The sequence below is a fragment of the Diadema antillarum genome, unplaced genomic scaffold (genome assembly GCF_040938485.1).
Source record: "Diadema antillarum isolate AM-2024a unplaced genomic scaffold, OU_Dant_1.0 seq00000392_RagTag, whole genome shotgun sequence".
Lineage (NCBI taxonomy): Eukaryota > Metazoa > Echinodermata > Echinoidea > Diadematoida > Diadematidae > Diadema > Diadema antillarum.
The window spans coordinates 1,316,454-1,340,370 of record NW_027271387.1 but is presented as its reverse complement, the minus strand read 5'-3'; the positions used below and the strand labels follow the sequence as shown (position 1 = coordinate 1,340,370).

The window sequence follows — 23,917 nt, the reverse complement described above, 5'->3', positions numbered from 1 at the left end:
AACAGAAAAGAAAGGAAATGAGTGCTGAATTCTGTGCCATGACACTGGCCAATTTCAGATTTCCTTGAGCAGCAAAATTATAAAAGTAAAAAAAAAAAAAATTGCATTCTTCACTTCTGATAATACAGTTGTACCTTTAATATTACCATCATACAGTTAATATCCATTCAATCCCTTTATCACTTAGAAATATTATACCAACAAAGAGAAATCAATCTGAATTGAGAGAGGATTAGACGGCTGAAATTCACGAATTTTGATTTAGAACTACACTGAAACGGTAAAAGGTTCGATGACCTTCTGTGACCAAACCAACACATTCCTCACTGACACATATTTGATCAAAACCTTCACTTGCATGGAATTTCTATCATCATCTTATAAGAAATAGGTTAACAGCAAAAGTTTTGCTGACCTCCCAGTTCATCTATGTTTTAGACTAACATGACATCTGCTTGAGAGGGGTACAGAGACAGAGAGACGGACGGACGGACGGACGACGGACGGACGGACGGACGGACAGACAGACAGACAGACAGACAGACAGACGGACAGACAGACAGACAGACACAGACAGACAGACAGACAGACAGACAGACAGACAGACAGACAGACAGACAGACAGACAGACAGACAGACAGACAGACAGACAGACAATCTATTGAAGATCTCTGCCCACCAGTTTCTCCACGTGCTGAGCAAGGGCAACGTCTGGGACCACTGTAGCAATGACTTTGATGAGGCCCAGGGCCGATTTGAGCACTTCTCGCCCCTTAGCCTTCATGAGTGTGTCCACTGCATCAACCAGCTGCTCCAGCAGAACTCCTCTCATAATGTCTGATGAACAAAAGAAAAAAAATTAAAATTAAAATAGATAGATAGGTAGATAGATAGACAGATAGATCAATAGAAAGATATATAAAACAATAAATAAATACATACATTCATATATAAACAAATAAATATATACATAAATACATACATGCATGTAAATAAATAAATAAATTAATGAATACATATTACATACATATATACATACATACATAAAATTGCACATAAATGAGGGACCTATTGATCAACTGAATGACAGCCTTGTTGGTGACTGTATAATCCTGGAAGCCATTAACCGCCACAGGATTGCTACACCATGGCACTATTGGTACATTGTATCTCATGCAGAATACTTCATCAGCAGGGAGGACAGAGTGAAGTACAGTATCAGTGGACATCATGTGATGCTATTACGAGACTTGCCAGAGTTGATATGTTGCCCAGCAAAGTCTGTGATGTGTTGAATGTGTAATCATTGATTCTTTAATTCCATCTACACTAACCAGAACATCTACATGCTATGAATTTTACCAACCAGCACTAAAAAAACACCATAAGAATCAAATAGCAAATGGCACAGCACTTTGGAATCAAAAATATGTCAGTAAAATTATCTAAAATAACTATAACAATACAGAACACCTAATATCCAGAAACAATAAAAGTGTCAAATAGATCTCCACTGAATCAATACACCTTTGACACAATATTCATGTCTTACCAGAGAGTAGCAAAGCTAAACATCCAAATTCTCTCAAAATGTTGCATTTATCACATCAATGTGGACAATGTGGAAATGTATGTGACTGAAAAAGGAAGCTAAAACTGCTTGCCTTCAGTCTAGCTCCCTCTGTTGATAGTCCAACTCATAAGAGAGAATTATGCAGAACCTACCTTTGTACTCAAAGAGAATCCTTGTGAGAGCCAGAACTGTAGCACTGACCATGTGAGGGGACCCCGCTAGTCCGGCTGCTAACATCTCCAGGTACTTACTGACACACACTGCATGGTAGAAGGCAAAAGTTTGTGTTTGACTTTGAGTTCACTTGAGACCGATTACAGTTAACATGTCGGACTTTGAGTAAGCAGCCATGTTGAAATAAAACAAACTCACTATCACACTAAATTCCAACTCACACTCAAAACTCAAATCTCAGAACCCAGCCTGGCTGCCAGCACCTAAAAATACTTACTGATGCAAATTACATGGTAGGACACGAGAGTTTGAGTTTGTGTTGACTTTCAGTTTGAGTTTAAGGGGGCCTATGCTTTCACCCTGAGCAGAATCAGAAATGACAAAAGATTCTGCTAGGATCAAAAGCTCAGGTCCACTTTCTTATAAGTTTTCTTCCTGTGTGGTTACTGGGCTATCACTGATACTATCTTATATTTCAACCTAAACATCGATAGTCACTACATGAACTCCATCACACTTTTTAATAATCTTTTGTATGCAGATAGCCAGTGTATGAGCTTCACGCACTGGCTACACCTTTTCTTGGCTGGCCCAAACTTGAGAAGATGCTCCATTCTTTTTAGAATACAACCACCAAAGATATCTTTTTCCCAGCAGGAACACATTTATTGCAACATGTTCAAGAGGGGCTAAGTGAAACCATAATTTTGTCTGAAACATGAGATGTGATTTTTGGGGTTTTTTTTTAACCTTCTCTTGGTTCCGTAGACCACTGAAGCAAAGTGTTCCCAATCTCCACCAGGAGGCCAAATGCTGACGCCCGTGCCTTCTGGTTGATTTCCTTGGTACAGAGGATGACCTCTGGTAGCACAGCAACTAGGAATGCCTCGTTCTCTGTTGGAAGACTCTTGACTATGTGATGCAGACATCGCAGACGAGGCTGGGAATGATGAGAAGGGCAAAAGGGGTGAAACAACAACAAAAAAGGTGGAAGGGCCATTTTTCGTTTTTCATGGCTCATAATGAAGGTGCTTGCTTCACATTTTGGATAGATATATGATTTTTTACTTTGAGAATAAAATGCCAAAGTGAATACTATACGACAGCTGGCTAAACTAATGCACGGAAAACTTGTTAAGGGCCAAACCTCGATCTTTACAACTGACAGCATCTTCAACAACCACCCGATGTTATCTCTCCTTCATTTTTTACTACAAGAACAAGCCTTCACATTTTCAAGTTTTTTTCTTGACAGTAACTTACACCAAAACTGACAAAGATTTTCAGGAAGGGGGCAGGGGTTGGGGAAGGGAGAAACTCACTGCTTTGGAAGATGGTGATGAGCTGGACAGAGACTTGAGGAGGACAGTCTTAAGGTCATCCAGGTTGACCTTGAGGAATTCCTGGGAGGCCTCGGACACGCCCTCGCACAGTTCCTCCAGCACCCTGTATGCTTTCTTCTCCATCGTCCGGTCTGTGCTCTGTGAAAAAGGAACAAGCATCAGTGTAAAAACATCTGAACAACTTTTTTCCTCATTACCGCATGACCTGATGTAAGGTTAAAATGATCATTCCACAAACATTTCTCTGTTTCATTTCATATACTGTATACACTATATATTTCACAGATTCACGAAATTGTTGGAAAGTCCTAATTCGTGAAAAATTAGACTCACTAAACAGAGTAAATGCATTAACTGGACCCAGAATAAACTCAAATCAGTTCAACACAAACTAAAATGCGACAACATAAGTTGAATACATTGATGAAGGTTTAGGAAAATCAAAGAATCTGTTCAAAAGTTCTGAATTTTTTAAGTTTTAGTGCCACCATTGCCAGATGAGAAGACTACAACTGTTCATAACATCAATGGAGAATTACATAAAGAAAATATAAAGAGAAGTTAAAAAAAAGGTAATTTTTTAATGAAAAATTGATATTCTTTTGACATGTTACTGACATTCAGGGTAAATATCATTCCCCTGCATACTGAAGAGATAAGTCAACTGCTTGCTCATTATGCCAGAAATATTAAGTTTTGCTACAAATTAGTGTCATGAATTCATTAATACACAAGGAAAAGCAGAAATTACGCGGTGCGTAATACAAGTTTGTATATGTCCCCGCCAGAAGTAGCATTTAGTAGCAAAATGTACAATATAGGTAAAAAGATCAAGGTCAAAGGTCAAAGAAGTCAAAGGTCAAAATTCTATGTAGAAGTTTTGAAGCCCTCACCTAGTGCCATCACATAAAGCAAACGGAATCAAAATCGGGTTAGAAATGGCGAAGGAGTAGCATTTTGTAGCCAATGTACAATATAGGTAAAAAATCAAGGTCAAAGGTCAAAGAAGTCAAAGGTCAAAATTCTGTGTAGAAGTTTTGAAGCCCTCACCTAGTGCCATCACATAAAGCAAACGGAATCGAAATCGGGTTAGAAATGGCGAAGGAGTAGCATTTGGTAGCAAAATGTACAATACAGGTCAAAAATCAAGGTCAGAGGTCAAAGAAGTCAAAGGTCAAAATTCTGTGTAGAAGTTTTGAAGCCCTCACCTAGTGCCATCACTTAAAGCAAACGGAATTGAAATCGGGTTACAAATGGCGAAGGAGTAGCATTTTATAGCAAAATGTACAATATAGGTCAAAAATCAAGGTCAAAGGTCAAAGAAGTCAAAGGTCAAAATTCTGTGTAGAAGTTTTGAAGCCCTCACCTAGTGCCATCACATAAAGCAAACGGAATCGAAATCGGGTTAGAAATGGCGAAGGAGTAGCATTTTGTAGGCAATGTACAATATAGGTCAAAAATCAAGGTCAAAGGTCAAAGAAGTCAAAGGTCAAAATTCTGTGTACAAGTTTTGAAGCCATCACCTAGTGCCATCATATAAAGCAAACGGAATCAAAATCGGGTTAGAAATGGCGAAGGAGTAGCATTTTGAAGCAAAATGTACAATATAGGTCAAAGGTCAAGGTCAAAGGTCACAACTGAAATTCTGTATACAAGTTTCAAAGCTCCTATGTAGTGCTATCATATAAAGCAAACAGAATCAAAATCGGGTTAGAAATGGCGAAGGAGTAGCATTCTGAACATTTTGATCACACACGGACGCACAGACGGACAGACGGACGGACAGACGGACGGACACACACACGTACGGAGCCCGATTCATAGTCCCCTGCTCGAACTCGTTCGGCGGGGACAATAATGTTCTTTGCCATTTCAAACTATAAGAAACCTAGCCCTCAATCTGAAGACTGAAATCTTACCTGTAGCATGGGGGTGATCATCTTGTAGAGCTTGGTCATGTGATCAGAGCCCACATGGGGTGTCATGGCGATAACAAGGTCCATGATGGCATGCTGCTGGTCCGGTGATTCCTTGTCCAGCTTCTGGCAGGCCTTGTCAGCCATGGTTGCGATCAACTGAACCAAACATCAAGGGATTGCAAATCATGGAAATCATAAAACGGCATTTCATTTGGGCCACCCATTCAATAGAATACAGTCATGAAGGCAGATGTATGGTGAGAACGTTTCTGACACTTGTCATGGAGGACAAACAAAAAGTAGGAGCAGTGGTTTGCACAAAAAAAATAAGAAATAGTCAAATGCTCTTGAAAAGTTCACCATATATCACATATCCATAAGCTGTATCAAAAAAGAAAAGAAAAGAAAAAAACTGCAATTATGAATTGAGTTATACCTATGACATGGTCAATTACACACACACACACAAATAAATAAATGAATATCAGGGTGCTAAGTACATGTACTTCACTGAAGGTTTATTTAAATAAGGTTGCTTCATAAATGCCGATTACAAAGATCACTGTAATAACAGCGAATATGATGACCTTTCCTCACAACACATGTTACACTGCAAAGGCTTTCTGTGGATTCTTAAAGCCCAATTGAACAATGAGACCAGCTGGCGTACCTTTCGGTCTGCAATCTGGAGGTAGACTTTGATGGTCTCCAGGACTGCATAGAGGCTGGGGTTTTCTCTAGACTTGCCACTAGTGTACAGGTTGAAGAGGATGGGCAGGTAGTTCTTGTCGAAGCGGGCCAGCTCCGCCCGGTTTTTCTCTGCCAAGGTAAAGTGAGGAGGTCAGAGAAGAGTCAAGGAACAAGTCAATAGAGGAGTTAAGAAAACAATTAAGAGGACTCAAGGAAACAGTCAAAAGGAATCAAGAAAACAGTCAAGAAAAGAGTCATGAAGACAGTCAAGAAAGGAGTCAAGAAACAGTCAAGAGAAGTAAAGAAAACAGTCAAGATGAATCAAGAAAACAGTCAAGAAAGGAATCATGAAGACGGTCAAGAAAGGAGTCAAGAAAACAGTCAAGCGAAGAGTCAAGGAAAATGTGGAGAGGAGTCAATAAAACAGTCAAGTCAGGAATCAGAAAACAGTCAAGAGAGTACGTGGCAGGAGATATGTCCACAGAATACTCTTGGATTTTTGTAAAATTCAGAGAACAATTGAGCACACACACATATGACTGTAACTTCAACTTGAATGCAAACAGAAATATAAATAATAGCTATAATCATAACCATCTAGTTCCTTGCACATTTTATTTTGAATATTTAGTATCAAGTATTCAGTAAAATTGAAAACTGATTTGAGGTGTTAATGGTCTCATTCAAGTTTACACAAGCCATAAATTCTTGCATAAAATGTCATGGGCCTAAAATTCAAATTATCATGTTAGCACAGTCTTGCAGATTCAAGCAATACTATATGACACACTCAATGAAATTACCATGGCAACAGCTAAGCAACAACCAAGTAGCTATGATCATTTCAGGTGTGGCCATGTCAACTACAAGCCAATTTAACTACCACTTATTTTACATCTCTTAACAAGAAAGGGACTTGAGGATTAAGAATGCTGGTTCATACCTCCACTACATTTTAGGAATGTTGGCCTGGAGTCCAAGCAACTACATACACTCTACTGCTGTCCAATATCACATAACTTTTTAAAAGTTGAATTCTTACCATTGTCTAGATTTGTCGTGATGAGATTGCGTAGCCCCGTGCAAACGTCCAGCCGGAGGTCCTGCCTCTCGTTGAGAGCAGTGCCGAGAATCTTTGCGATTCCCTTGAAGGACGTTGCTAGGTCCGTTGGATGCTTGCAGAATCCGGGTAGAAGAGACCAGATCTGGGACTGGAGTACATCGTAAGCCTTCCCCTGAACTTTATGTCCACCCTCCATCAGCTCCAGAGCTGTAAGAATTCCAGAGAGTAAGCCAATCAGATTTAGCTCATGTGAACATTGGTACAAATGGCCTTTCTTTTGTTTTTCCAGTTGGTTAGGCACTTCTCGTTTTCAAAGCGACATAACATGTAAGCTTGCAAGACATGACAATTTATGAAATTCATGATCACAGAAAGAACTACAGAAGCACTCTGAGAGCGCAGACCTCTGCCAAGCATGCAACTCATTTCCACCACAGATCTTGTTCTTCCATAGAGATATCAGTGATTTCCACCCATACGTACTTAGGCACCATGCTGAAAGTGTTTATAGTGTGCTGAAAGTCGCCCGATTTACCAATATAGAAGCCTTTGTTTCGTCATAAACCCTCAGCTGCACGGCGCGCCTCGCCCTAGCAGAAACTAGAGCACGCACTTTAGCGCGCGCATGCAAACCTCAAATACGTGCAGCCTGAACTCCCAAGTTCATTGACCCTACATTGTACCTACCTAAATATCAAAAATCCTTCATAAATTCCCCACAAATTCTCGGATCACTACCAAAAGTTAATTGTTTGGTACTTGTGTCATTCCCAACCTTTCCTGCAAGTTTCATCCCAATCCGTTAACTACTTTTTGAGTTATTTTGGACACGGACAAACTAACTAACTAACTATTAAGGAACGAACGAATGAACACACAAACCAACGGTAACGAAAACATAACCTCCTCCCGTGGCGGAGGTAATAAACTTGTATGGACCCGAATGGTCAATCGACACTAAGGGAAACATCCATTTATTGTTGTGCATTGAATGCATTAGCAAACTTTTTTCTTTTCTATCGATATTACTAAATACCAGGCCTGCGGTCAGGTGGATGTACGGACAAACACCATTTACAAGGTTTACAAGAATAATCATTATATCACAGATGTTAATCTAAGTGAATTTAAAACCCAACATCCCTGCCCTTTTTCTGCTCATGTGCAAAGTGGAAGTCCGAACGGGTTTACTCACATTATGTCAGTAACAAGTCAATGGAATAATATGTACTTTTCAAGAAAAATGAAATTTTGTGGAATTCTCCATACATTTTATTTATATTCTCCAGAATGATGTCATGAGGTGTAGTAGTCTTCTTATCCAGTGATGAGGGCACCCAAACTTTGAATATTCATAACTTTTGAAGTCACTGTCTGATTTTCCTCAAACTTTCACTGCTGTGTTCTGCTAATATTGCTGCTTTCACTCAATCCATATATATATTTTGACTTTGGTTTCCTTCAATTAACAAAAACAAGCAAAGAAACAAACAAATAAAACAAACCATGTATATAAACAAGAGCTCATGTAAAACTAAAGTATATTCAGCTTAAACTGTCTTCTCTGGGTCTTCACAGATCTGATATACAAGGGCTGATAATTTGTTTGACCATATTTACCACATATGTTTAATTCTTACAAGTTTTGGCGAGCAACTGCCCCATCAATTATTCTTTATGCTCCATTGAAAACGCAAAGCCATACAGCTGACTCAACACTGTTAACCAAACAAATGCAGGCAGAGAACAAAACAAAAGAAAGCAAAACAACTGATACAGAGTTACAAAAGTGGAACTCACAGCGTGTCCGGAGTTTCGCCGCCAGCGGCAGGAAGTACGTGGTGAAGAATTGGAGCTCTGTGTTGGCCACGTTGTCCCTGATGACAGGAATTAGCCAGCTCCGGGGGAAGTCGTAGTTGTCTCTGTTTATATAGAAAAATACCATCAAATATACTTTTGTGTGGTCTTACATAGCTGTAGCTATAATGTTAATTGTGAGAAATATTCCTCTGTGATCTCTAAAGCAAGTTTTAGACCTATTGTGGGGCCATATAGATGCACAGCTTTCTTGGTAACAAAATTACTGTTATATATTTCATTCAGTAGCATTTAGGCATGCTTGTAACTACAAAACGTCTGTGCCCCCTCCTGAAAGTACAGCTATCAACAGACTAAGAAATCATGGTGAGAATTGGTAGAGAGGCTATGTTGGCTATGACAAACACAACTACAATTGATTTTGCTTGTGTATCAATCTTTTGAGATATGAACATTCTTTCTCTATTCGCGCAAAGCAATGGCTGATATGTTTGCACTGGCATCTTTTGTCAATTTGTAGAAGACTTTAAAGCAACAGAAATTATCAGTAAAGAATTACTGTAAAACACCTGATAAATCAATGATGGCTCATCAACACTTTTGGTTGCTTATTTGCATTAATCACATGCTGCTATAATCTTTTCTACATAATTTGTCAGTTTATATTAGTCATGTATTCTATTGTTTAAAACAACATGTTGTGTTCCCCGCTGGTAAGAACACAGTGTCCCACAGTGTGAAACACAATGTTAAACACAGTGTAAAATCTCTTTACAGTGTTAAATTGGAGTGTTTAAACATTGTGAAAGCATTATGAATCATCAATCCACAGTGTGAAACAACAGTACTATGTGAACACTCTGCAAAAAAACACACTCCAGTGTGAAATCATCTTCACACTTAAATTTGAGCGTTTTCACATACAAGACTATGTGGACACACTGTGAACACACTGTGGGACACTGTGTTCTTTTCAGCAGGGCTGACAACTAGCTTATAAGCATGGGACAACACTGTTCACTTATGACACTCTTCTAGCTAACAGGTCTACTCACTCCTCTCCAGTGATGTGCAGGGGAACAGCCTGGAGCACGAGTCTAGGCCCCATGGCCAAAATGGCAGCCCCCATGGCCTTGTCCAGCTCGTGCTTGTAGGCAAAGTGCTGTGACCCTCGAAGGTCACAGATGCTCTGCAGATTCTTGGCCATGAAGCTGTGCCCCTCCTTGCCAAATGCCTGCATGAGATGGAATACCAATTATCCTGTGCACAATTTCACGATTACAGAGATTTTTTTTTCTCATTTTCTTTACATACAATATTAGAAAAGGGTAATCTTTTCACCTTTCATCCAACAGAATCAACAAAATCAATAAAAGAACCTCATTTGTGTTATAATGTTCTTTCATTACAGCATAATATATCAATGAAATTAAACCATGCAAATCCGAGAGATGTGATCAAAGTGTGTAAATCTCTGTTACTTTGACTCACATGGTCGCCTCCACAATTCACAAACTATTGTAGGCATATAAGCAACCGCTTTAAGAACAAGCCGAGGCAATTTCATGACATCACAATCGACAGCTGATAAAGATGCATGCATATTCTTCTATTCTTGAAATCAATAAATCATTGATTTCAGTTAAATTTCATAACATTACACTTTCATGTGGATTCTAAAAGTGCACATCAAGTCCAGTCAAATCTAAAATTCTAGTCCTACCTCGTAGAAGGCAGCCAGTATTTGCATCATCAGGCCCCAGGAGGAGTGGTACTTGTACGACAGACCCCTCTGGACGGCCTGGAACATCTTCCTGACCGTCGAGTCCTTGCTAGCCACGTCGCCTGCCAAGCTCTCCCTCATCGGCTTGACGCAGTTGCCTAGCAACGTCTGATGGCATCATGAATCAGGGAGAGGTACAGAGAGGATGAACTTTGAAATTGGTGATCAAGAAGTGCAAATCAATTTTACACCTGAAGATGTTGAAATCACAAACTTTACATCCATGTCCTGGTGATAAGTGTTAGTGTCTCAAATGTTAGGACTAAGACAATCATAAAAGCATGAAATCTGCAAATTGAGGTATAGGCATATACGAGATGAAATTTCCTACCTAATTTGGCAAAAACTAACTTTTTCATTTTATTTTTTGAAGTATTTTTATAATGATTATAACGCGGGGGATGTGCAACATAACAAACCTATTCTGGCTTTCTATGCGCACACCATTTTCGGATCAACCAAACACACAATGATAATGAGTTTGTGTTCTTTATGTACCTGTGCTATCTGTTTTCCCCATGCTATTGCTTTTTTTTTCTTTTTCATAATCTCGCCTTGTTTTGTCGATGTTTCCACTGTTTTTAATCTACATATTTTGTACAATTTGCTCATATTCACATGTATTTTTATATCTATATATTGAATCGGAAATAAAGATTGAATTGAATTGAATTGAATTGAACTGAATTCATCATAACACAACAACATTTTGATGAAAAAAGTAATGTAAGTGAGAAAAAATAACAACTGTTAGTGTTTCAATGTGATCATTTCACACACAGTATAGTGTGATACAGTACAGACAGATTGATGGGACCACAGATCACTCTTCATTGACGGTTAGTTTTCAGGACACCTGTACTCATTGATGAACAATGCTGATTAGGATACAAAGCCTGCTAGCTGTTATGCTGTTTGACAAACAAAGCATAATGTGGGTTACCCCATTAAGTCCGGGGATAAAATTCTACCAAAATTTTGAACTTTGTCCTTATTAAATTGACAGCTTGGAATTTTAGTGCCTATTCTACATTGGAGGAAGACTAAACTGAACTCCTTAATTCAATTAAATCTGCACAAAATCAGGAAAAAGTACACAAATTGTTAATTTGAAAAAAAAACAAAAAAACAGATATTGGCTTTAATCTTTTAAAATGTGTTGCCAATTTAAGAATAAGCACTAAATTTAGTGATTTGGAGGCTTCAATAATCCTGCAACTGAGGTAAACCACAGTACATGACCAAATCAGGGCTTCGATGAGAGGGACAATTTTGTTCTACCTTATAGGAAAAACTTACAGCAGACAGTAAGAATTACACATGTACTAAGAAGAAAAAGAAACAAACACCACAGAAAATGGTTTTTGATACTTGTTGGGGTAAATAAGAAACATTTTTTAGCTGTGGACACTACCTTCACTACTCCTGCTGCAGAGACTGCAACCTCGGCCTTGTGGGAGAGGAAGGAGTTGATGGCCGCCAAGAAGAGACGAGGTAGATGGCTGAGGCAGAGCTGGCTGTCCAATCTAAACACAGCAGAATCAAAGAGGTCAGATTTTAGAAGGGGGGGGGGGGGATATAATCATGACATCACCATCAGTAAATTTGCACTGGTCAAGTACGTTCTGTTACATTCCGCACAAACTAATGAAGTTCTACATACGTGTAGCCTCTATAGGGCCAATACATAGCAGCTCCTTTACAAAGTTGTTATTCAAGCAGACTTTAATATCAAATAGAATCCCCCATTATTCGTTGTGCTGCGTTCATGCAGAGCCCTAAGAGTGTGGCAATCTTGGTCTGTAATATGACAAACCCCCATTTAACTCTACTGTACAGTTCTAATAATATCAAGACTGTCCATACTGTCACATACTCTGCTGCCTAGGGGAACACTGCTCAATTTACATGAAGACTTGTCAAGGTGGTAAGTCAGCTTTTAGTCTTACCATATTCCACAATGGAATCTTTGAAAGGTTCCATGGTGGTAGAATACTGGGTGGTAGAAGGCTTAACAGTGCACCAATTAATTAGAAGGCTTTAATGGTGCACCACATAGAAGGTTAAACAGTGCACATACATACCCAAAAAAGAATATGTGGTGCACTGTTAGGCCTTCTACCACCCATATTCCACAATGTCGATATGCAGCTGAAATGTCAATATACATGTATGCACGCTGCAAATTTCTATTTAGACAAAGTTTAAATGAAAGGGATCACATGGGCTTGACTGTAAAAGTCTTTCTGTGACTGATGGCTCTAAACAGAGATTGCATAAACCCCTGAACTGGTTTATTTCTGTTTTAACATCTTTCAGCCACTTCCTATGTCAGATGCCCTCATGCATGTAATACAGGATATATTGCATGGTTGATTGAGCAATCAGATTTTATATAACACTTAGAATTAGATAGATGCTTGTCATTTGATTGGTTGTTTGCTACTGAACATCTGTCCCATTTTACAACTACGTCATCATTTTTGCAATTGTGGCTCCATTTACCGTGCAATCTTGGATCTATATGCCTTGCTCCATTGCACGCATGCCGAGAGCTCTGCACACTACGCATGTAAAACGCTTGCGTTTGCAGTGTGTATGCGACAGAGTGCTAACATGCTCAGTGAGCACTCTCTATATATTCGATCTCAGATCCCGCACATTCTCTCTTCAAAACATCAAATGACAAGGATCTATTTTAGGATTTATATATAACAAATAATAAATGTCTTTCATTCGTGCAAATGACAGACTATTTCATTGGGTGAAAGATGAAATCATTTAAATCCATTCTTTCATCTTTCACCTCTTGAAATATTCTGTCCATTGCACTCATAAACATTCATTATTTGTATAACAGAAGTCATCATCACTAAAAGATCATAATGACTAGTAGAGTGGCCAACCTAAAGAGGTTTAGATGTGCCTCCTGCATGACGGCCAGCCAGGCCAGCATAGACTGAGAGTCGCCCTCGTCTGGCCGGAACTTGTACAGGGCATTGATCAGCTGGGCGTTGAGGTCTGGAGGGAGACTAGCTGCAGAGGGTTTCATGACGAACATGCCGTGGAGTGCCTTCATTGAGACTGACGTAACCAGCTGTGGACAGACAAACGTATAATAAAAATATTCAGGAACATTCTTACATGCTGCAAACATATAATTTTCTATGTATCTAATCCTTTGCTGTCTTCGACAACACACATAATGTGATATTGATGGCTAACAGTACTGAAAAATACATCTACGCTCAAGTAACTGAAGACATCATTCTCAAGATGAAACTAATGAAAAATCAATTCAATCTTCTTCATTTCGAATTTCAGACTCACATTATCTTTACTGCAGTCTCAAAAGCATTAACATACTCATATATCTTATGATCACATTTAGACTCCAGTAAAATTCCATCAAGACAAAATCAAATCAATTGAAATTTAGGTCATTCCCTTGCACAACGCTGCACACTGGCACTGGTCTGACGGTCCCAGACTGGTAAAAATCACTGTCAGACCAGCAACTTTTCAGGGATTGCCAGATATACTGGTCTGACACGACAAGTAAAATAACAAAAATTACATGGTTGGGGCAGGCTGAAAATAGTGCAGGACCAGTAAATTTAAAGGACAAGTTCACCTTCATGGACATATGGGTTGAGTGAATACAGCAATATTAGTAAAACACATCAGTGAGAGTTTGAGGAAAATCGAACATTCTGTTCAAAAGTTATGAATTTTTAAAGTTTCTTCTCACTCAAGGCTGGATGAGAAGACTACTAGAGCTTGTGATGTCACATGTGTACAACGATATAAAGAAAGATTAAAGAAAATTCAACATATTTTAACTTTTCTCGCATAACAAAAGAACACTTGACTTCTCTCTTTCAGAAGGCAGGGGGAACAATATTGCCCTTAACATATGTCAGTAACAAGTCAAAGAAAATGTGCACTTTATTCAAAAAGTGAAATTTTGTGAAATTCTCTTATTTTCTTTATGTCATTGTACGTATATGACATCATACACTGTAGTAGTCTTCTCATCCAGCAGTGACTGTGCAGATACTTTAAAAATTCGTAACTTTTGAACGGCTTGTCCGATTTTCCCCAAATTTTCACTGATGTGTTCTACTAATATTGTTGCATTCATTCAATCCACATGTATATGAAGGTGGACTTGTCCTTTAAGGTTTGGACCAGCAGGGAAAATAGGCTTGTGTGCAGCCCTACAGAGTCACAAACGTGATACCGGTACAGCACTTCTGTTGCACATCTGCAAAATAGTATAATATAGTAAGCAGACCATATATTATGGCATGGATAGCCTCGCTGCACAAACACACTGATTTATCCGTCACTCTGTTCTTACCACATTGCTGAGGGTCATGACCTTCAGGATGGTCTCACAGGATGTCTTTAGGTGCACCCTGGGAAAGGTCACCAGGATGTCCTTCAAGAGGGTCAAGACGTGGCAGGTCATACTCGCCTCTCCTGTTCCTATACAAACATCAAGACAGTACAGTGTCATGAAACACACCTAAAAACCTCATTGACAAAACATAGCCAGAAGCCCTGGGACTGTGACACTCGTCTGTGGACAATGAAACCAAACAAAAACTCTGCAAACTCCCTGCGGTGACCCTTGTGGGTACATTAGCAAAACTAAATTCCACATATCCCTATTGGGGCCATGCATGTCTACAATCACTGATTGCTTATACAGGTATCTACACACAGAACAATTTTAATACTTCCGCTCCTTCTTGGTAGAGAACAGATGTTGACTGAAGTTCTTTTGCTTGTTTGTTTTCCTAAGGAGGCTTGCTTGTTCACATGTACACTTAAGTATAATTAATGACCTGTGACTTGGTATGCAAAATATTACCGTTGAACTCAAACACATTTCACATACAATGTTCGTCCTGTATGGCAGATTCCTATTGGTTGAAAGCCTGAGTTGAGCTTGTGTTTTCTGTTTTTGTTTTCTTTTTATATCTTATTAATCCACCTTTCAATGCCATAGAGCAGTCCTGTCTTGTAAGTATTAAAGGAGAATATTGCAACATCCCAAATCCTCTAATGCAGCACACTTATGACATATAGAATGTGGAGAAACAGAATGGAGAATCATCTTCATCCCAAGACAAACTGGCAGAAAAACACAAAGTATAAAGTATCTCACTGGGAGAAAAACACAAAGTGTCTCACCTCCATGCTGCTCTATTTGCTGTACACAGAACTTGGCTGTGGCCCCGGCTGCGGGATGATGGGAAGGTGGGTCAGGGCAGGTCATGAACTTACTTCCTCTCAAGATGGCAGTAACAGCATGATGCGCTGCCTTTCGCACCTGAGGTTTTTTTTTGGGACACAAAACACAGAGTAATGTCAGATTTCATTCTGTGTCACCTAGTTGTTTAATTTTGAAACAATAATTTACATTTCAACTGATTGACAATTTCATGTATTTGTATTTGAATAAAGAATTTACATACACATTAACGACAACATACTTGGGATTCATTAAAAATGGACAAATACCAACCTTCAAACAGAATTCCTAATATGCATGAAAGACAATACTGTAATCAATGAATGCTGGATAACATTTTTAAAAAAAGTATAAATAGAGGGGTATTCCATAAATCTTGGTTTCAGAGTTAAAGATGAACATCTTTGCTGACATTCTATAAGAACATATGCACTTCTGTTTTCTTACTTTCCATTATCTTTGGTTCAAACTAATCCAACTTTAGGAGTGAATAGTGACATTCTCCATAAAAAGATACAGGGCAGGTATAAAACAAGATTTAAGACAGAATTCAAATAATAGCAGGGTTTGCCCTTGATGTATAATTAAACAGAGGACACAGTCTTAATAATACTTTATATGAGACAAATAGTGTCTCTTTCTCATGTGCAAATGTTTTTCCAAGGCAGGAATGCCAATCTGCAGATGTAATACACACCTAGTTCAGCAAATCTCATTCTGCGTTATTGCTTCCTGTTACGTCTGGAGAATTACTACAAAAATTTACTCTTAGACAGGTATGCCAATCTGAAGGTGTATGAGAAACCTAGTTTGGCAAATCACATTCTGTCTTATTGATTACTGCCAAAAAAAAGCAATAAAAAAAAATGGAAGAAAAAAAAAGAATAGATTCCCTCTTAAAATTTTGAACAGTCTTCTCTTCCAAAAGAAAATACTGACTCACCTTTGGCTTGGAGTGAGTGGTATAGCTCAGTATGCCATGATACACCTGCAGAGTAGAGCCATCTCCCCACACCCCTGGGTCTTGCACGCGAAGGATTGTGCTCAGGGAGGTAAGGGTCGACCGCACCACCGCCGTGGTGGTTGCCGTGGACGATGCAGACTGCTCGGCGAGGATCTTCATCAGCGTCTGGCAGCAGAAGGAGAACTTCAGCTTCAAGACAGGCGAGGGAACTCTGAATAAACAACACAAGGCAATCAATTATCACACAACAATGTCATAGACCCTGATTGTAGTGGATATCTTTGCAAAGACTAGGCAGATATTGAGGATAAGACAAAAAAGACAGAGATATTGAAATACAGAAATATTGCAATACAGCAAGATACTGAGACATCAAATTATTACCGTGTACCAGGCATGGCTTAGACAAGTTAAATACATTAAGATCACATCCTGGACAATTTTCTGCTTGCATAAATACCTGCATTCCTGTTAAGTTTTACAAGTCATATTTCTCTCTCTGATAGAAAACACCTAAGCATTCGAGAAACTCCCTTCTGAGATTACCTTGTCAAAAAGGGAGAAAGACAGGAAAGAAATTTGTTACTACAACTTTACCGTTTAATGACTAAAGACAGCAGGTAGAGTACTGCAGAGATGGACTCTGGATCACTGACGGTGTCCAACGTGGTCATCTGGGAGAAAAGAAAAATGGGAATGGTAATTACTACCTGTGCTATGACAGGACTTCTCTGGTTTTAAAAACAAACAACCCCCCCCCCCCCTGAAAAAAAAAAAGTCATGCACTTGACCAACAGCTCTCTGTGCTGATGTGATATGTTCACATACCAGTATAACAATAACAATAATTATAACATGAGGCTACAAGTTTTTCTTCCCAAAGCACTAACAGGTGAAAAAAAAATCTCACAAAGGAAGAGGTATCAAACAGTATAATCCTAGTGCTCACAAACTGGAAATTTGGCATTTAATGATCATATGACATGAAAACAGCCACATGATCCTGCATCATGAGCTCTTAATCATTGGTCTTGATGTGTGATTCAGTTGCAGGGATAAGAGAGTCAGGGTAACAAGCAAAATATGTACATAAAATGAAGGTAAAAAGTCTGGAGATGGAAACTTTCAATTCTAGGAGTGGGGTATGGTGTGGGCAGACAGAAAGAAAGGGGATGACAATAGCATATTAATTGTGACTGCTGGCAAGAGATGGAAGCATACTAAATTAACCATCCAAAAGGTTTGACATGCTACACAGATTGGTTCTAGTTCCAAGACGAATTCAAGGGACGTCATAACATAAAGACATGAAGATCAATACAGGGTAGTGAGAAGCAGTACAGAATAACAAATCGGGAAGCATAATCAAGACAGGAGAGAAAGATAGACCACTCACAAGTGTCGCAAAGTATTCGGTTTCAGATTCCTTTCCACCCTTCTCCCGGATGATTTCGGTCACTGCAGCTAGAACCGCACAGATCTACAACACAGACAACAGTGGCATAAAAAAAATAAATGGGTATGGTTATTAGAATCAATACACCTTAATGCACCCTAATGCACAACGTATATGGCAGGGATCTGCTGTCAAAATATAGTAGCTAACTTTAGTAACCAATCAAAGAGCTGTTCAGGAACTTGAAATAGTACTCAAGGTCTGCAGAAAGGGAAAGTTCTATTTAAAGTCAGTGATCACCATACATCATTATCACATTATCAGAGCAGCTCTTTGTATCATTTAAAACTGAACAAACACGTTTTCATACTGCCAAATAGTGAAACATGCCACAAGTATATGTATTATGATTCTATATGGGAGCATCAAACTTGTCTGAAGGACAGCTTACACAGTATTAAAATGTAAACACAGTGGCAGCATACTGCAATATACAATTGTAAATACAGATGTCAACCTGAGAAACTGACAAGAGTTTCTGAGAAAAAATTCCTCATTTTCAAGTTGGAACAGATTCACAACGACAAGAGGTTTTTAGACCAAAAGAATGCATACTGATTGATTTCTCTTTGCAATGGTCAAGTTGAGGGCAGCTTCCACATATGAGAAGCATGTGGTAATGCCTTCAAAATCTTAGACCTTTTTATTCAGTGCATGATTATTGTTATGCTACAATGTATTTTCGAACATTACTAATCATTCCAGATTCACTATTTAGGCTCTGATGACTTGATTTACGACAGACCATTTTCAAGCGTTATGAATTGACAGTCATGTACCAGGCATTGATGGGAAAACACAAAAGCTGCAATATAAATCAGGAGCATGATGGAGAGAAAGTACCTCTTTGTGGCTGGCGGAGCTGGACTCCCAGTAGCGCCGAACCCTGTTGAAGGCGGGCTGCGAGCAGTCCGTCACTCCACTGAGGAAGGTCCCGTACGTCTCCCCACCCACGGACACCTGGTCTGAGGCCACACCTCCCATTGTGACATCATCATCCCTCTGAGATTCGTTGTGCTGTGCAAGAGCTTTGGCTGTCAGCCCTCCATCTAATTCACACAGAGAAAACATCTTAAATTCATCAGAAATCTCCTTCATCTCTATTTGAATCATCTCTTCTACAACTGAAACAACCATAAGCTCTCCTTAACCCATTGAGGATGGTTTGATTTTGCTACAGCACGCATTTCCCATAGACACCTACCCGAGTATACTTGGGACTCGTCCTCAACGGGTTAAAATTGAGAGAGCTGCATTTATAAGTTGATAAGACTTTTGCAAGGCTAACTCTTAACGGTGAGGAAAACAAATCTATTCCATATCTTCAGGTCCTCAGCCTGCAGAAGGGAGATTTAAAGCTGAATAAGTCAGTGTCATAGTTTATACTTCAAAAAGTAATCGCAAAGAACATTTAGAATCGTTGCATTTGGATGGGGCATTTGAAGGTTTTGAGAGTTAATCATTGCACAAAGCTGAAAATCCTGTCTACGATATGGCAGGGGCAAAAAGTACCGGTAATTCTGTTCTAATTAAAAATGATTTATATTCATTTTGTCTGCAATCCAATCATTGTTCCACATGAATAGAACATGTCAGATACAATCATGTGATACCAATACTTCCACACTAATCATGACCTCAATTAGTATAAGATCTTCTAGGCATATCAATATAGTTAAATGTCCAGCTTACATTGTTATGGCAGTACCAGCAGTCAACATTTGTTGACTATGTTGCTATGTTGCTATGTACATACATATATAAGTATATAAAGTCATGACATGACTCTATTATGACACTATTTCACACCTGTCATTCAAATTACTATCGCTCCTTTTATCATCCATATTGTATGCTGAATAAAGGGCCTGCAACAGTGCATCTGATGTACATATAAAAATGTGTAATATTGGAAGTGATATGGAAGTTTGGAGAGTATGCAGGGACATTTCCAAGACATTTCCAAGACATTTCCAAGACATTTCCAAGACATTTCCAAGACATTTCCAAGACATTTCCATTTTCAACTGCCATTATTGACATGGAGGATCTCTGCTACATCCCGTGGCGTTGTATATTTTCCTCTGCTAAAAATATCTGTCACATGTTACAGGTTTATCACAAATATAATTCAAAAGACATTAGCGATGCAGTAGGTGGGAACATGGCCTCAAGTCCAATGCACACAAATGACCGCGAAGCAGGCATGCGACGGCAGAAATTAGGTCTGGTCTCCTCTCCTTCTACACCCGGTCCTCCTCATCCAGGTCTTAAAGATGTCCTTCCTTGATGGTTTGGATACCCTGGGCCCTGTTTCATAAAGCTGTTCGTAAAGTTACGAACAACTTACGAGCGACTGGTGATCAGTTCTGATGTGCTATACTTATCAGAATTTCCATAATTCAGCATAAGAACTGATCACCAGTCGCTCGTAAGTTGTTCGTAATTTTACGAACAACTTTATGAAACACCCCCCTGGTCCGTCCTTAATGACCACAAGTTACTGGACATGGCTGATATGGCTAGGGTTCCCAATTCAGAATAAATGATATCCTGCAGCATACAGTACATGAAACACTTCACTTACACTTACAATTGTACATGGAATCGTATACCGGTTTGTCAAAAGCTACGCACCCTTTAAAGACAGGTAAATATGCATGCACTATTTTCATCAAGATCCCTAATTTATCCCTGCGTGAAGTGTTGGATGTTTCACTATCGAGCATCAACTAAGACTCTCTCACCTGCGGGTTTCTGAGCCTGCCTGAAATTTCCTGGAAGAAACCGATTCTGCTTGGCAGCTTCTCGGTGTTTTGACTTCTTGGGGTTGGTGACACAGCTCTGGCCTTTTCTCCATCGCTTGCCCTTCCCTGCACTCCCACGGGCCAGCCTGACTCGACCGGGTCCTTTTGTCATCTTGTAGGGCAGGTTGAAATCAATCTGCAAAGATTAATATTGTTGTCGTTATGCCCCAAGTGTCCACATCCAATCCCTGGATATCTACTAGTAATACTAATGTAATATTGATGTGGTAAAAAAGAAAAGAAAGAGAAATAGAGAGCTAGAGAAAGAGGGAGTGGGCATATCTATGGACAGAACACACACAAGGGTGACACTATCCATGTCATGGTAATTACAATGGTAATTATTATACAATTTGTGTGTGCAATGGTCACAAGTGTGATGGTACAAACTTTCCAGTGGGTAGAAAGTTAGAGGAACTCTATTCAACAAGGTTAAGATGAGTTGAATTGTGTGCCTGATCTTTAACTGAGTGTAAATTTTGTTACAAGTACTCTGCATGAAAATAAAAGACCATACTATTTGTCTTACAAGTCTAGCCTCATTAGCAGATGCAAACAGGTGTGGTCCACACAGATTCTTGAATTCAGTACAGAAATGGCAACCATTTTTTTCCTGAAAGGCCAATGAGTGGAACAGTTACAGCCACAGGGCTTCTGCTGAATGGTCAGGATGCGTGTGCCGCATGCGATTGGAGCTGCACTTTTACAGAGCTCCAATTGTGTGAACTCCAGATTATTCAAAATGGCCGTCAGCGAAAGAGAATGTACTGTCATACATGCTGCATTTAATCTTCGTTTTCGATGAGTTGTGAATTGTGTATGTCAATATCGATAACATAAATATGAAGTCTAAATAATGAAGATTGTCTTAATTGAGTTTGAGGTGACAAAAATGATGTCAAGGATCAAAACTAAAAGCGATCATTACATGTTCGCTTGCCTTTGTGTTCGCTTTGTTGTTGTGCACCATTCTGGTACAGCCCCGCTGGCCGTTACGTTTTCTACAGGGAGGGCTGTGTATAGACTAGACTCTAGTTAGAATTATACTGACTCTTACTACTACTGCTGACACTCGCCTACCACTGAACTGTACCACACAGGTGTAATTTAGAAGTCTAACATTAGGCGTTCTATTTAAACGTCATGTGTATCCACGTCATGGTAGATCTAGAGTCGATAGGTCACCCCTACTTCAAGTCGGGATCATCTGATCATATGCAGCTGCAGTAAATTACATACAGTGTATTATTTTAATTTATTCTTAGTAAATTTGATCAGTAAGTTGTCGCCTAAACTGTCTGGGTCCCGTTTCTAGACTGTCTACACTAACCATAACACTGTCACTACACTCGCAGACTACAGTACACTTACACCGCTTCTAGCTCTAGCCCGACCAGACGCCGTGATTTATACAGCGACTGGTATACAGCGACTGGGCCGGGCTGACCTGTGTACGTGTAAATTGAACAGTTAAATCTTATTAGACCGCTTCATTCTGCACGATCGTGGCGCTATGCCTATACATGTGTAAATTTAATGATAATGACATAGCGATAGCGGTGGTGTCTCGACGATTCGATCGACCAAGCCGTCTGTCCTCAACGGCATTTTGCTTTGTTGCCAGTAATATTTGTCAATTTTATAGCATTTACACATCTAACACATTTGATCGATAATATGCATGCGATCTTACCTAGTCAGTATGCTAAAACTTGTGATATACGGAGCAACCAGCCAGCCACATAACCACATTCACACGCAGAAGCTGCATACAGATTACCATTCCCAGTGAGTTCACCCGCTTTTTTCAATGCGTGGGACTATGCACCTGTGCAGCTCGTGCTCAGCTTTCTCCGGGTGTTTATTGCGACATCGCCATCTACCCATGGCCATGTGCACGTGTTACAGGATTTCCCTACCCAGCGCGCACGTACACGTACGCATACGTACACGTGCGTACGTAGTACAATCACTGCTTATGGATTAGAGAATAATTCCGATGTACCTTCAATTCAATTCAATTCAGTTCAAAACAATTCAATTCAATTCAATTCAGTTCAATTCTATTCAATTCAATCCAATTCAATTCAATTTCAATTTCAATTTATTTCACAAATCATTCACATGAAACACAAACCCCTGGTGGGTACATGTCCATTGTTTTGTAATTAGAATTAAACCAGTATAGGTGGGACCTTATACAAGCAGAGTTGAAAAATTGCAAAATAGGCCCTACTACATGCAGATGAGTGAAAATGATACACAATGTATTGTAGAATGAAGGGCTGAGATGAGAAACCAAAACAAGAGGGAGGTGGGGAAGGAAGGAAAAAAAAAAAACCCCAAACAGACTATTTAAGAGGACCATGCAAGTAGGCATAGTGACACACACATCACTTCTGGTCAATAATTAAAGATCATATTATCATCAATCAACATATTAAGATGCAAGGAAATTTCAACCAAAATTCACTTTTCTAGAATAATGAAAGAGCACTGTACTAACCGCTTTCAGAATGCAGGGGGAATAATTGCTACCCTTAACATAATTATGTCAGTATCAAGTTGATGGAATGTGAAATTTTCATGAGGAATTTTTGTGGAATTCTCTTTACATTTTCTTTGTATTGTTGTCCACACATACATGTACGTCACAACCCATAGTAGTGTCATCATTCAGCGGTTCCAACACCAAAACTTTAAAAATTCATAACTTTTGCATCGATTGTCCGATTTTCTTCAAATTTTCACTGATATTTTCTACTAATGTTGCTAGCGGCTTTCACTCAATTCACATTGCTCTTTGGGTTTGGGTTCCCTTTATAAAGGGGTGTCTTCGAGAATCTGGAACAAGCATGTATGAGTATGGTTGAGGAGGTTGATCCTCCAGGTTAGGAATTTAAGGCCTCAACTTCCTCATCCATGGTGTATCAATGTCAGCCGAATCCTTTTGAGATTCGGGAAGAAGTGGAAGTATACGACGGGACTATAATTTAATGTCTGGTGATATGGTGGGTGATGGGGAACAAGTTGGAAGCCATAGTCTCGAATGGTTGTCATCGCA

At 39.3% G+C, this 23,917-nt stretch overlaps 1 protein-coding gene across 1 annotated transcript in view; it reads right to left on the bottom strand.

Moving 5' to 3' along the window:
* Positions 1–21,462, bottom strand: part of LOC139731987 (RRP12-like protein) — a 30,099-nt gene extending 8,637 nt beyond the window's left edge. Inside the window, exons 1-20 of the mRNA XM_071642860.1 lie at positions 21,383–21,462; positions 20,794–20,989; positions 18,890–19,095; positions 17,987–18,070; positions 17,188–17,264; positions 16,570–16,801; positions 15,566–15,704; positions 14,727–14,854; positions 13,270–13,460; positions 11,778–11,889; positions 10,304–10,471; positions 9,636–9,814; positions 8,563–8,684; positions 6,742–6,969; positions 5,680–5,828; positions 5,010–5,165; positions 3,070–3,228; positions 2,498–2,687; positions 1,726–1,833; positions 680–837 (exon numbers count right to left, since the gene is read on the bottom strand). Of these exons, the coding sequence (XP_071498961.1) occupies positions 680–837; positions 1,726–1,833; positions 2,498–2,687; positions 3,070–3,228; positions 5,010–5,165; positions 5,680–5,828; positions 6,742–6,969; positions 8,563–8,684; positions 9,636–9,814; positions 10,304–10,471; positions 11,778–11,889; positions 13,270–13,460; positions 14,727–14,854; positions 15,566–15,704; positions 16,570–16,801; positions 17,188–17,264; positions 17,987–18,070; positions 18,890–19,095; positions 20,794–20,965 (2,958 nt within the window). The 5' untranslated portion in view covers positions 20,966–20,989; positions 21,383–21,462. The remainder of the gene's footprint in view (positions 1–679; positions 838–1,725; positions 1,834–2,497; positions 2,688–3,069; positions 3,229–5,009; positions 5,166–5,679; positions 5,829–6,741; positions 6,970–8,562; positions 8,685–9,635; positions 9,815–10,303; positions 10,472–11,777; positions 11,890–13,269; positions 13,461–14,726; positions 14,855–15,565; positions 15,705–16,569; positions 16,802–17,187; positions 17,265–17,986; positions 18,071–18,889; positions 19,096–20,793; positions 20,990–21,382) is intronic.
* Between the last annotated feature and the right edge of the window lie 2,455 nt (positions 21,463–23,917).